At 42.1% G+C, this 13028-nt stretch overlaps 1 protein-coding gene across 1 annotated transcript in view; it reads right to left on the bottom strand.

Annotated features, from left to right (window-relative positions):
• Positions 1–288: 288 nt before the first annotated feature.
• Positions 289–13028, bottom strand: part of DHX9 (DExH-box helicase 9) — a 28982-nt gene continuing 16242 nt past the window's right edge. Inside the window, 15 exon segments of the mRNA XM_081012050.1 lie at positions 289–523; positions 525–761; positions 2575–2775; positions 3249–3364; positions 4275–4504; positions 5212–5339; positions 5495–5656; positions 5880–5991; positions 6941–7101; positions 7990–8142; positions 9383–9456; positions 9548–9642; positions 9855–10068; positions 11897–11997; positions 12719–12875. Of these exon segments, the coding sequence (XP_080868176.1) occupies positions 457–523; positions 525–761; positions 2575–2775; positions 3249–3364; positions 4275–4504; positions 5212–5339; positions 5495–5656; positions 5880–5991; positions 6941–7101; positions 7990–8142; positions 9383–9456; positions 9548–9642; positions 9855–10068; positions 11897–11997; positions 12719–12875 (2208 nt within the window). The 3' untranslated portion in view covers positions 289–456.

Genomic DNA, 13028 nt, shown 5'->3' with positions numbered 1-13028 from the left:
TGAAGCAAGTGAAGACGTTTTGAGCCCTGCTGGAAGACTTGGACCAAATATGGCCAACTACACCAGGGGCAGGCAATGTAGTGCTGTCCAGATGTTGCTGAGCAACTCCTCCCAGAATTCCAAGTGGGTGGGAGTTCACCAGGTTTGCAATCCCTGAACTACATCATAGAGACTATGTGCAAACCTATGAAATGGCATTCTCCACTGTTTTTGCAGTTAAATTATATCCAACAGAGCACTTCTGGGTGGCAGGAGACGGCCTCTAAAAATATGACGCATATGAATCTATTTAAAAACAAGTAACTTGTTTTATTAAGATCAAAATGAACACATCATGAAAGAGTATCATAGCAATATGATTATTTATTATATCAAATTAAAGTTTCAATCCTTTGTGAACTCTAGGACTAGAAACACTTCTGCATTACAAGCAAAGAAACATGGGGAAAAACAAGATCATGCATCATTATTTTTGGGTGGTACTATTGTTCCACCCCTACCACCCCCACCTGCCTCTAAACCCACCCCCTCGGTTTCCTCCACTTTGGTATCCTTGAAAGCCTCCACCACCTCGAAAGCCACCTCCTCCAGCACCACTGGAATATCCCCTTCCCCCAGAACCACCAGGGAAAGTGCTTCCATAACCACTTCCATATCCACCCCTGTAGCCGCCACCACCACCTCTGTAACCACTGCCACCTCTGTAGCCACCTCCATTGTCATATCGAGCCATTTTGGGGGGGCGAGGTCCATCCCCATACCTGGGAAACAAAAATAAGAGCTGTTATTTTTGACTGTAAAAATGCAGTCCTAAACAGGATTATGGTGCTCACACTAGGAAACCCATCTCACATTGATAACAGGTAATTTCTTTTCCACATTTCAAGTATTTAATGCTAGGTTTCAAAATGAAACATTAAGGATTACATTTTCCCTCAAACTACTTAGGATTTTACATTCTTCTCCCCCTCCATTATATTCCCTAAGAAGCCTCAATGATTTAAGTCTTTCCTAATATCTTGCCGTTCTTTTTGTAACTTGTCCAGCTGCAACCGTGTTCTAAATGTGAACTTAATGGAATAATGACATTGCTGTCTTATTTTTCTCTTTCATTCTTGACGCTTTTACTTTTTACACACGCTTCTTATTAACCCTTGTTTTAATTCAGAAGTATCTTCTTGGGGATTTTTTAATTCATTTCAGGATGGCTGTACACCTTGGTCATCCTATGGTGGCTTAACAACCACCTTAATAAAACCACATATTAATAAATAATAAAGTACCACAATAACATAGCTGTCAACGTTTCCCTTTTTTTAAAGGGAAATTCCCTCATTCCAAATAGGATTCCTTGCAAGAAAAGGGAAAAGTTGACAGCTATGCAATAAAGAGAGCAAGAGAATCTAGCATCTGAAAGTTATCAATGATGATGATAATAAGTGCACATTCTTAAGGAATTCCATAATTTATGTGCCACCATTCCAAAGACCTATTTGGTAACCACCCACGTAACTTAAGGTGGGGGGGGGTCCTCACATGTCCTTCAAAAATAATACTAAGCTACTCAGGCTCATGTGGATTAGATACCAAGGTCTCGGGCTATTAAGGGATTTAAAGATCAAAACCAACACCTTGAACTAGGCCAGGAAATGATCTGATTGCCATAAGAATGTTTCTAAAACAAATAACGGGGGCCAGATCATCTTTCCCCATGAAGGGGTTACAGCTGCATCACCAGCCAAAGCTGGTGAAAGGCACAGAAAGCTACTAATGTAGCTTGGGTATTCATAGCAGTCCTGGATCAGACCTTATTTCCAAGCTGCAAGCTTAAGGGGAAGTGCAACCCCATCCAGAATATGTTAAATATGTCTTCCTCAACTGTTTGATCGCTCTTCATAATCTGTCTTTCTTTGATTGAATTGCTTGTAATTATTGGTAAACTTATAGTCAATCAATCAAAAATTCATCCCCCCCATGCATTATTTGCACTTACTAAAGTTTTCATGTAGCATTTTCTTGCCTTATCATCCTATCTAATTATATCCCCTTTGAAGCCTACATGATTTCCTTTCTTATTTTATTATCCTGAAACTTTGGTATCATTCTACATACTATTTAGGAGTTAAAAATTTTCCCAACATGGATCCCTGTGAAGACTGCCCATTTATCCCAAATTTCATTTTTTGTAATAACTATTTTCTGATAAGCAGGATCCATCCCTTTTAGGATTTTTGTAATCTCTGGTTAGAAGAAAACAGGAAACTTAAACAAGTGGCAAGGTTTCATTATGATTCTTGAGACAGGTGGGCAACCTTTTTCTATTGAGGGCTACACCCCGTCAGGGACCACATTAGTCATAGATTAACTAATCTGGAGTAAAGATAATCCTGCTCCTATCTTCACCATAGTTTGTTTTCCCTTAAGCCCTACAACCAAGGGAAAAAAGCCTAACACATCAAACAAAATACTAACTACATAGAAAGGAGGAGGGAACGCCAAGAAAAAATGAGGGGGGTGGGAAATAGATGGTAGGACATCGAATGGACTAAAGTTCTAAAATAGCTTGGAGCTAACCTCATAGTGCCTGCTGCGAGGTTGATGCCAGCAGCTGATGGTTTGGAGATTTCCCAAATTACATCCAGCATGTTTTTGTTCAGTGGGTCTAGGTCGCTGATGATTTCTGGATTCTTAGTTACTTCCACCACAAGGGCTTCCATTGCTGCACGCAAGGCAGCGATACAGGCAGCTGCGTTGTGAGGCATACGCAGTTTGATCCTACAGGAGAGAAACAGTTTAGCAAATGAATATACTGTATCCATCCCTGCGACCCAACATATGTCCTCCCATTTAATCATCCAAAGTGTTCAATCAGCTGTGCTGTTAGGGTTTGAGGCACATCAACTCAGTATTATAATTTCCCCCAGTAAAGCCTGTTAACTGAAATTCTCTAAGAATACTGAGAACTTAAAAAAGCAAACCCACAAGAATTTTGATAGGGCCATCTAGACAGGAATGGGCATCTCAACTGCATATTTTTTTTCATGCGTTCAAAACTCCCTTCCCTCACTTCCACATCTGATGCATCAACACTCAACAGGATCCTAAAAATTCTGTGCAGAATTTCTGTCTACATTCAATGTTCTTACACTTCCTTTCTTATACAGCCTTTTAAAGCTATGAAACCAGCTGTTGTACCTCACAGTCGTTCCCCATGCATTTAGTATCCAGAGCCAATCAAAAGTTCATACCAGTCATCCAACATAATAATCTCCCCATCTGATACAACTTTCTTAGAGCCAAAGAGAAGCAGCTGCAAAGGGCTCACTAAGGTCATTGCTTTGGCAGAGATGGCTCGGGTCCGGATCTGTAAATAGAGAAACATACAGATGTCTTTGTGGATCATACCATATGGAATCTGGGGCATAATATGAAATTACGATAGCATCCTAGCACACAAAGGAAAAGTTTCCGGGTGTCATAGTTACAGTGATGAGCAACACTGCCTAAATAATTAGAAATCAGCAGAGAGCAAAATTTATAGCTGCCAGAAGACTGCCATTCTGTCCTCCTTCACCTCTAAGTAGCCTTTATCTTCTTCCCTGTTTGCCCTAAAAGCTTCAAATACTGGAATCACACCTATTCAAACTGATATTTCTAGAAATGTACAAAATTCACTCCAAACCAGAGTATATATTGCACTATATTTTCAGTGGCTATAAGGACACGAGATACTTTGCAACACAGAAGTACTAAGAAGTTATATGGCTTTAGCCATCTAACTTCAAGAATACAACAAAACTAACTTTGATATAGGCCTATAATGCTTCGAAAGCTTAAGAACATTGTGCTGATTATTCTAAACAAGAACACATAAACACATTATTTATTAATTTATATACTGTTTTATGCCAAAATAAGGAGCGTATCAGTATAGTCTTCTCCTTTTTCAGAAACCCAGGGACCCACCTTTAACCCAAACATGCTTTTGGGAACCCATTTCTTCTCCTCCCTCCTCTTGTTACGTGGTGGTAGTGCTGCAACTGCAACCCACCTTAGATCAGGCCACGACACAGTGGTGGGTCCTGAACTACTAGCTGAAAGCCAAGGTGCTACAATCATGACAAGAGATCTTCTATAGACTCCAGACCGGCAAATTTTTACATTTCAACCAGAGGATTTTAATTAAAAGCAAACATACAATGCCTAAGATCAAAAATTGTACTCAAACATGCATGGCAACTTGGTAGCCTGGCACATCTTTCACATTTGCCTACCTTTTCTCCAAAGACAAAAAATGGACAAGGATACTTCATGTCCTGACTGCTAAATGGACAGTTAACAGAAGACTTGTGGATAAGTGCATTGCGGCCCTCGGTGGTCAGAATCTTCCTCTTCTCCTTGTGGAAACAGACATTGGGATACAAACCAAAGGCCAGCAGAGAGATGACAACGTCTAGGCTGTTATCCGGTCCAGTGTTGTTAAATACCTGGGTCATCAAACACTCTGGAAAAGAGAACAGGAACTGGCTTTCCAAGTAGTACTTCATTTTATAAGCAAAACTTTAAAAAAGCACTTGATTTCCCCATTTGAAACATATTTTACATTTGTAGAATGAGTGTTTTGAGTTTACAAATATAAACAGATCCCTACAACAAGGAGGCAGAAACTAGTGCAAAGACAGGACCTCCCTGATGTAGCAACAAGATTCAGCAACTGCACATCTAGAAGTCTCACATTTTAAAATCCATTCTGTCCAAAAATGGGATTAAGATTACTGCAGAACACAGCTAGGGCAAAAATGATGGAATTTCTTTCTGGAGGGAAATCAAGATACTTTGGACCAAGTTTTAGAGTACAGGTTGTACCTTGGTTCTCGAACAGAATGTGTTCCATGAATCTGTTCGAAAATTGTCAGCTTCTGAAAATTGTTCGAAAACCAGAACACTCACTTCCGGGTTTCGATCATTCAGGAGCTGATTTGTTCGGGAGCCAAGGCGTTTGAGATCCAAGGTACAAATGTACTTTCTATACATACTGCATCCCCTGCCAACAACCACTGCCATACATGGAGGGGGCTCCCTGTATCTAAAATGTTTTTATTATTAAATAACCTTTGACCAAATTGTGTGATATAAAAATGAGTCTACAGAGCCATGTATTTGTTTACTGTGCCACACTCCCTATACTTGAAATTACTTCATGCATATTACCTTCTGGGAATCCAGAGTTGACAAGAATATCTTTCAACTGCACTTTGGCTTCCCAAGTCATTCTCAGAGTAGCCATGTTGAGTCTCTTGTGTTCACAGAAATGTATCTCTGCATTTTCCCCACCCAGTCTGCAAAAGGAAAATGGACAAGACAAACTGATTTGCAACCAACCTGTACAGATGCTCCACAGTAATTTTCCATATACTGAACTAACTATATAAAGCAGGATGCCTTATAAGGTCATGCAGCTGTTCACAGTTTTAGTTGTCCTAAATAAATTTACCTGGCATTATCCCAGGCTTGGAAAACTGACAGGAGGGCCACGTGATCAGAAAACCGATTTCCAGCAAAATTTCTGTGGACGTAACCCAGCCTCTTTCCCTCGCTAATGAATGGTTCAGGGAAGCAGGTGGCTGCAGAGATGGTACATACAGCATCTCCCACACTGAAACAGAAACCACGGAATGATTTTTCTCATGGTCTTGCGCCTAACAGCTGGAGATCAACTTCAATAAACGTGATATCTAACAATGTTATTAACAGAATATACAGCAGAAGTCATGGTTTTTTAAATTCATTTCCTAAAGAACCCACAACACTCCATTTAGAGACCAATCAGTCACCCAATCAATTCACATACACTTCTAACCCTATTAAATGGCACTTACTAGAAAATACACCCCATTATCATCATCTTCCCAAGGCGAGGTTCAATGGGCAGTCTAGCTAAAATTCGCCCAAGAGGTGTCAGTTCGTCATTGGAGTCCAAGGCATCAAGCTCTGTGAAGGGAGGAAAAATGCACTGGCAAAATCTGATAGGGTTTAATTTAACTGTTCATTCAGCCTCACAATTAGTGAAGCATCTACTGTACTCTATATTTTGGAAAGTTAGTTGTTTGCTATGCATTTGGACATTTCTTAAGATACCACAATCAAGTTCTTCACGATGATTCCCATATTGAAGCAGCAGGTGTTTGTTCTGTTTGGATACAATTGGGCACCACTTTGAATCAAGATGGCAGCCCGAAAGTTTCAAAGCCACAATGAATTCTTGGTTTCTTAGAAATACTGAGCAATGCTTGGTACAAGGCTGTTAGATAAATCAGAAAGGTGGCAGCAAAATGAAAAGCTGTTGCCTTCCGATCTCGCTTGTTAGCATCCCTAAAGCATCAGGGCTGGCTATTGTTGTAAACAGAATACTGGACTACATGGAACTTTGGTTGGCCTGACCAAGACAACACAATGGCAAACACAAAAGACATAAATTACACCACCATTCTATAGTGATTGGAGGCTCCACTACAGAAGAGGCCTCTTCTCCAGTATCCATGCTGAAAGTGGGAGCAAGCAGGGAAGGGCCTTGTATAACCTCAATTGGCAAACAGGATTGTGTTGGAGAAAGCAGTTGTGGACTACCATGGACTAGCTTTGTAGGTTAAAACCAGCACTTCTCATAAATAAATTGAGAGTATTTAAAACAACAACAACAACAACAACAACAACAACAACAACAACACCACACTAGGGAAATACATTCACTCCAGTGGTTTTGTTAATGATCTGGCTGTTGCATTGTGGACCAAGTTTTTCAAAGATGAGAGCCAGGTATAAACATCGAGTCAGGAAAAGAGCAACTGAATTATCTACTGCTTGTGTGTGAAAATGTATGACACAGAGTTTGAAAACAGACCACATCTATGCTTACAGAAGGGAAGTATCAGTCTAGTACCTCTGAGTGTGTGCTCTGCTTCAATCACTGCGTCCAAAGGAGGTGGCTCTATAGCTTTGGCCAGGAACTGGCCAATCCCTCCCAGTCGTAGCAGTTTGATGCTCAAAGCAATTTCATGTAGCGGTGTTCGGAACATCTCTGGAGTCATATGAGTCTCAAGTCTGGAGACAAAATGAAGAGAGAGAGAGAAATATTTAGCGTATGTTCCATTTCAACTGGTACTACCAATAGCTCTACTCTGCTTCGGCCAACACTGCTCCCTAAGTCACCTTACACACATAGCGGAGAGCTTATTGTCTTAACAGTGTCACAACCCTCCACCAAAACATGAAAAAACTAAAGAGGTGTAAGGAGATATTGATTTGTGAAAGGGATTACCAGACAATCTGTTGTTGACGCAGAACCTTTAGGACAGAATGGGGAAGCTTTGGCTATGCTTGCTGGGGTGAGACTTGGGCATTCAAAAAGGCCCATCCCTGTCTCGGAGCCAAACCAGGTGACTGGGTTAACCACACATTCACTGACAGGTTTTTAAGCTAACCCATACCCACTTCACAGTCCTATCGGGGTGCTAGGGGCATGGGAGCAAAACTCCTTCCCCCGTCCACCTCAACTCTCTTTTGCTTCTAATACATTTCCCCCCTGTCAGCTCACTCCAAGATTCAGGTGAGGGAAAAGTATTTTGAAACTGCTGAGTATTGGTGGTGGGTTTTACTCCTTTCCCATCTTTCCATGTTAAATGTTAACCCCTCACATGCAGACAAAGTTTGGCCTTGAATGAGAGCAGAAGTGATGTAGCCATAGTGGAAGCTACCACAGTAGTAACAGCAAAATGGGCAACTTAATTTTAAACTAATAACATAAATTTGCACAATGGTAAAACAGTGTACGTTTACAACTACAGGCTACAGTTCCTCTTTATTTGCATCCTAAGGGGAAAAAAATTCATAACCATTACCCAGTCTCTGAGGTTGGGTTCATCTGGCTTTTCTAGCTGTTAACTATTTATTCAGGAATTTACTCTAAGAAGAAGCAGAGTGCACACCTACCGTTCAAAGCGAGCTCTGCTGCAAAGGTGGAAACAGAAGCCAGGACGGACACGACCAGCTCGTCCTTTCCGCTGTTCCAGGTTAGTTTTTGAAGCCCACACAGTGGCATAGTTGGTCATGTTGTTGTGAGCAGTGAAGAGCTTCACCTTTTGCCTGTGAAGTTTAGTTAGAAGAAAATGCATTATCAATTAACTTCCAAGTTCTTAAATATTGAAAACAAAGCAAATTATGATGTGATGCACAGAACCTTAAGGGATTTAGCACTTAAGAGGAAGGTTGCAGCACAAGGCAGGATTCTCAAAGTCTAAGATGACTTTGTGAACATATTAGAAACAGGAGGGCTTGTGACGTGTTAAGAGACAGACACCATTGTAGAACAGCTACTATGGTGGCAGCTGTCACAGTATAAACAAACCAGGATGAGGATATCAAATTTTAACAAAAACGAAACATACATAACTGATCATGTGGGACAAAAGGAATGGGAAATCAGTAAGACCTAAATTGGAGAGGAGCTCTTTATGCACTTCCCCCTCAGTAGAGGATACAATTGACCAAAACTGATTCCTATCTCTTAGCAGGGGAGTTACCAGTGCGGACTGACCATATATCTATCCCAAAGGCTGATAGATCTCAAGAGCACAATTGTTAAAAACCCTTTCCTGCTCTAGAGAAGAGCAAGGAACTCCTGGTTTGCCATAACACTGCCAAGGTGCTCTAGCTGCCTCAGCAACACAGCAGCCCAATCTCTCCCGGCTTTCTTTTCACCTATGGGCAAGGGAGGGACATAGAGAGGGCCCATGTGCAACTGCCAGGACAATCCCCACTTGCCACAAGGCTGGTTCCACATCATGCTCACCAGAGGGTGATGATACACTTTCCACGATGAGCACATATGTAGAAGCCTGGCAAAATCTGCAGAATTAGCTTCACAGATCCAGTATATCCTCACTTTTCTGAACATGTACCATTGATACATGGCTTTAAGAGCCACATTAATCAAACAGATGAACCCAATCCTGACCTGCCCATGTTTATAAAGTGTAATTTCAAAATGTGTTAAGTCTTACCTTAGGCATGTTCTAAGAAATCAGTGGAGAAAAGCTCCAAATTTTAAGCATTTTCCCCAGTCGCTGCTGCCCCATTACATCCACATGGCAAAGAAAGCATCCCACACACACCTGCCCTAAGGTGTCTCTTTAAGCATCCGTCTGGCCTGTCAGGAAATACAGATTTCCACCAAGCCCCTGGCTGTGTACTTTAGCTTGGTGGTTCCTAACTGTAACAGATGAAAAAGGTTCTGCATGCTTAATCTTAAGCTTTCTGGCAGGCGGGACAACATAAAACCCATTTTGCAGATCAAACCAAAGAAACAAGAGGAACAAAAACTCACTTGCAAGAGTCAATAACATAGACGACATCATTAATGGTAATACTCGTCTCTGCAATGTTGGTAGATAAAATTACCTAGAAAAACAAACATAAATCTATTCTGAATACAATATTACCTGGGACTACCTACTACACTCCTTGCCTAGAGTACAAAAGGAAGGCTCACTTTGGTCATTGCAGGCGGCACTGGGTCAAATACTTTGCGTTGCTCCTCTCGGGGAATCTGGGAATGCAGGGGAAGTATTCTGTACCTCTGGCTTCCTATAATAAGAGCATGTGAAAGCAAATGTTTTAAAACTCCATACACACAACTGAACATCCCTCTCACCCCCCACTATTTTTAAATACTACCATTCACTCTCTTTCAAGCACTCACTCCTTTCACATAAGGGAGACCGAGATTTCTTTCACCTTCATGAACACATCAGATAAGAAGCAACAAAGGCAGGAGGAAAGCTGAAAAGTGCTTGTACCAAAGTGTGGATTCATTTCCAGGTATTTCTGCATGGTGTAGATCAGATTCCAGCCAGGCAAGAAAACAAGGACTGCTCCTGGCGCATTCAGGGTCTCGATATACTTCAGCAAGGCCTCAATGAGCTCAAAGGGGGTCTCCTTCTCATTCAGCTGGGCCATGCGGCGCTTCGTTTCTGGGCCATATTCATCACCACAGATAAGGTTGCAATTGGCCTACAAGAGAGGAGAAAACAGCACTTTGAGAACACTTCCCCTACCAACAGCTCATAAAGACATGAATGCCCAGAAAAGAAAGGACTGCATTTGCTGGTTCAGTTCTCACTGCTCAATAAACCGGAACTTATTCTGGCCCTACTTTCAAAGAAATCTGCTGCCAAAATTGTAACTTTTCCCCCAATAAGAGATGAGGACTCTTAACTTGGAATTGTCAAGCAAGCTCTAATAAGAGGGGTTGAAGGTGTAAGGTTTTCATTTACCAGCTATTTATTTAAACATTTATGACCAGTCTTTCTACTGTTTGATGCCCAGGACAGCTTTCATGAAATCACAAAATGCTGATTAATGCAACAGATATAGGATACAGAAACCAAAAATTCAGTAATATAGCCACTCATACCAGAAAGTACCATATTTTTTGCCCTATAGGACACACCTAATTTTTTTTGGGGGGGGGGGGGAAATAAAGGAAAAAAAAATATTTCCACCCTGAGGCGCGGGGCTGGGGCGGGGGGAGCCCGAGCTTCCCCCGACCTCAGCCCCCAGAACAGGCAGCTCTCCGCAAGCCGTGGGAGCCCGGCGCCAGGCTCCCAAGCTTGTGAAGAGCTGTGTGAAGCTAAGCCTGGGCGCACTGCACCTCCCCGCTGTCCCGAGCTTGTGGGGCTGGCGGCAGGGAGAAGCACGCTTCTCCCCGCTGCCAGCCTTCAAACCAGGTCGGGGGATAGCGGGAAGGCGCGCTGCATTCGCCCCATAGGATGCACACACATTTCCCCTTCATTTTGGGAGGGGGAAAAGTGCGTCCTATAGGGCGAAAAATACGGTAAACCAAAGAAACAGCAGCTAAAAGTCAGCAACCCTCAGGAACACATGAGAGACATAAAAAAAGTTTTGGTTTCTAAATTGAAGCAGAGGGAATACCAACCTATCATAAATATTAAACCACTTTACTCATTTCCTAGTGTGAACCTTCTAGTACACTGCAGTAATGCCTCTGTAAGGCCTGATGTATTTGGTTGCAAAATATCCTGACTCCTAAGTGAAGTGCAGTCTTGGTTTATTGTACAGGGCTTTTGTATAATTTAATCTTGCTTCTTATACAAAGTAGAATAAGCCAAAGTTCAAAGTAGTATAAAGAGGTAAAAATATTGCAACCTGCTCAATTCCCTCCCATAGAATAATAGAATTGTAGAGTTGGAAGGGACCCTGAGGTTCAACTACTCCAACTGCTTACGACACAGGAATCTCAGCTAAAGCATCCCTGACAGATGGCCATCTAACTTCTGATTAAATACCTCCAAATAAGGAGAGTCCACAACCTTCCGAGGGAGACTGTTCCACTGTTGAACAGCTCTTACTGTCAGAAAGTTCTTCTGTATGTTTAAGTTATATGTATGCATGCATTGAGGGACGCAGGTGGCGCTGTGGGTTAAACTACAGAGCCTAGGACTTGCCGATCAGAAGGTCGGCGGTTCAAATCCCCGCGACGGGGTGAGCTCCCGTTGCTCAGTCCCTGCTCCTGCCAACCTAGCAGTTCGAAAGCACATCAAAGTGCAAGTAGATAAATAGGTACCGCTCCGTCAGGAAGGTAAACGGCGTTTCCGTGCGCTGCTCTGGTTTGCCAGAAGCAACTTAGTCATACTGGCCACATGGCCCGGAAGCTGTACGCCGGCTCCCTCGGCCAATAAAGCGAGATGAGCGCCGCAACCCCAGAGTCGGTCACGACTGGACCTAATGGTCAGGGGTCCCGTTACCTTTACGCATGCATTACCATTACTGTTCTTATGAGTGCTGCAGAAATTGTACATGTAAAAAAACCCCAACACACATCGTCATCTTCACCAGCATCTTCATCTTTATCCTTCTTCTTTTTGTCCTTTGGCGGAGGAATGAATTTAGTCATCTGAATGCAGTCTTCCAGAAAATACTCTAAAACAGAGAGAGCATTTATTGTAGGGATTATCTTATCAACTAACTATTCATTAGTAGTCCAGCACTAAGGGCCTTCTGGCGGTTCCCCCACTGCAAGAAGTGGGGTTACAGGGAACCAGACACAGGGGCTTCTTGGGAGTGGCACCCGCCCTGTGAAATGCCCTCCCACCAGATGTCAACAAAATAGACAACTACCTGACTTTTAGAAAACATCTGAAGGCAGCCCTGTTTAGGGAAGTTTTTAAAGTTTGATGTTTTATTGTGTTTTTTATATTCTGTTGGAAGCTGCCCAGAGTGGCTGGGGAGACTCGGTCAGATGGGTGGGATATAAGTAATAAGTTATTATTATTTCTTATTATTATTAGGATTCTGCAGGGACCTCCAGCGGGATGACCCAAAAGATTCTGAAGATGAAGGCTCACCTCTATCCTGCCCAACCAAATATTGGCAGAAAAACAGTAAAATGTCCAAATTACTGTTGCTTTTATCTCCCCAGGTAAAAGGTACAATACAGATAAAAGTTCTGTAAGCATTAAAAATATATAACCTGGTAACTGTGTCTGTACTAGAAACAATCTTATTTCTGGCATTAGCAATTCAATTGTGTCAGCTCTGCAATTCATGCCAGTGTTCTGACACTGTAAGGATATCCCCATGACACCAAATGACAACGTCCTTTATTCCAGCTTTTCTAATATTCCTTTGGGCAGCCATTCACCTTGAACAGGGTAGGTTCTGCCAAAGACCTCAATGATGGGGCAATTAAAGAAGTATTCACAGAACATGGTGGTATCAATGGTGGCAGACATGAGGATCACTCTGATTTCAGGGTAGGTCTGAATGACGTCCCGCAGAACCACCAACAGGAAGTCAGTCTGTGGAGAGAAAAAACAACCCTTAAAAAAGAAAACAAACACACCTGAACTCTGAATCAAATTTAAGGCGCCTATGAATTTGACTGCTTATTATGTATCATGTTATCGTATCAAGGGATCGCCAGTTGAGGTACTTAGCATTTATATTGTTCA

This window comes from Podarcis pityusensis (assembly GCF_964106645.2).
Source record: "Podarcis pityusensis genome assembly, chromosome: 6".
NCBI classification, from domain to species: domain Eukaryota; kingdom Metazoa; phylum Chordata; class Lepidosauria; order Squamata; family Lacertidae; genus Podarcis; species Podarcis pityusensis.
This window is presented reverse-complemented; position numbering and strand designations above follow the sequence as displayed.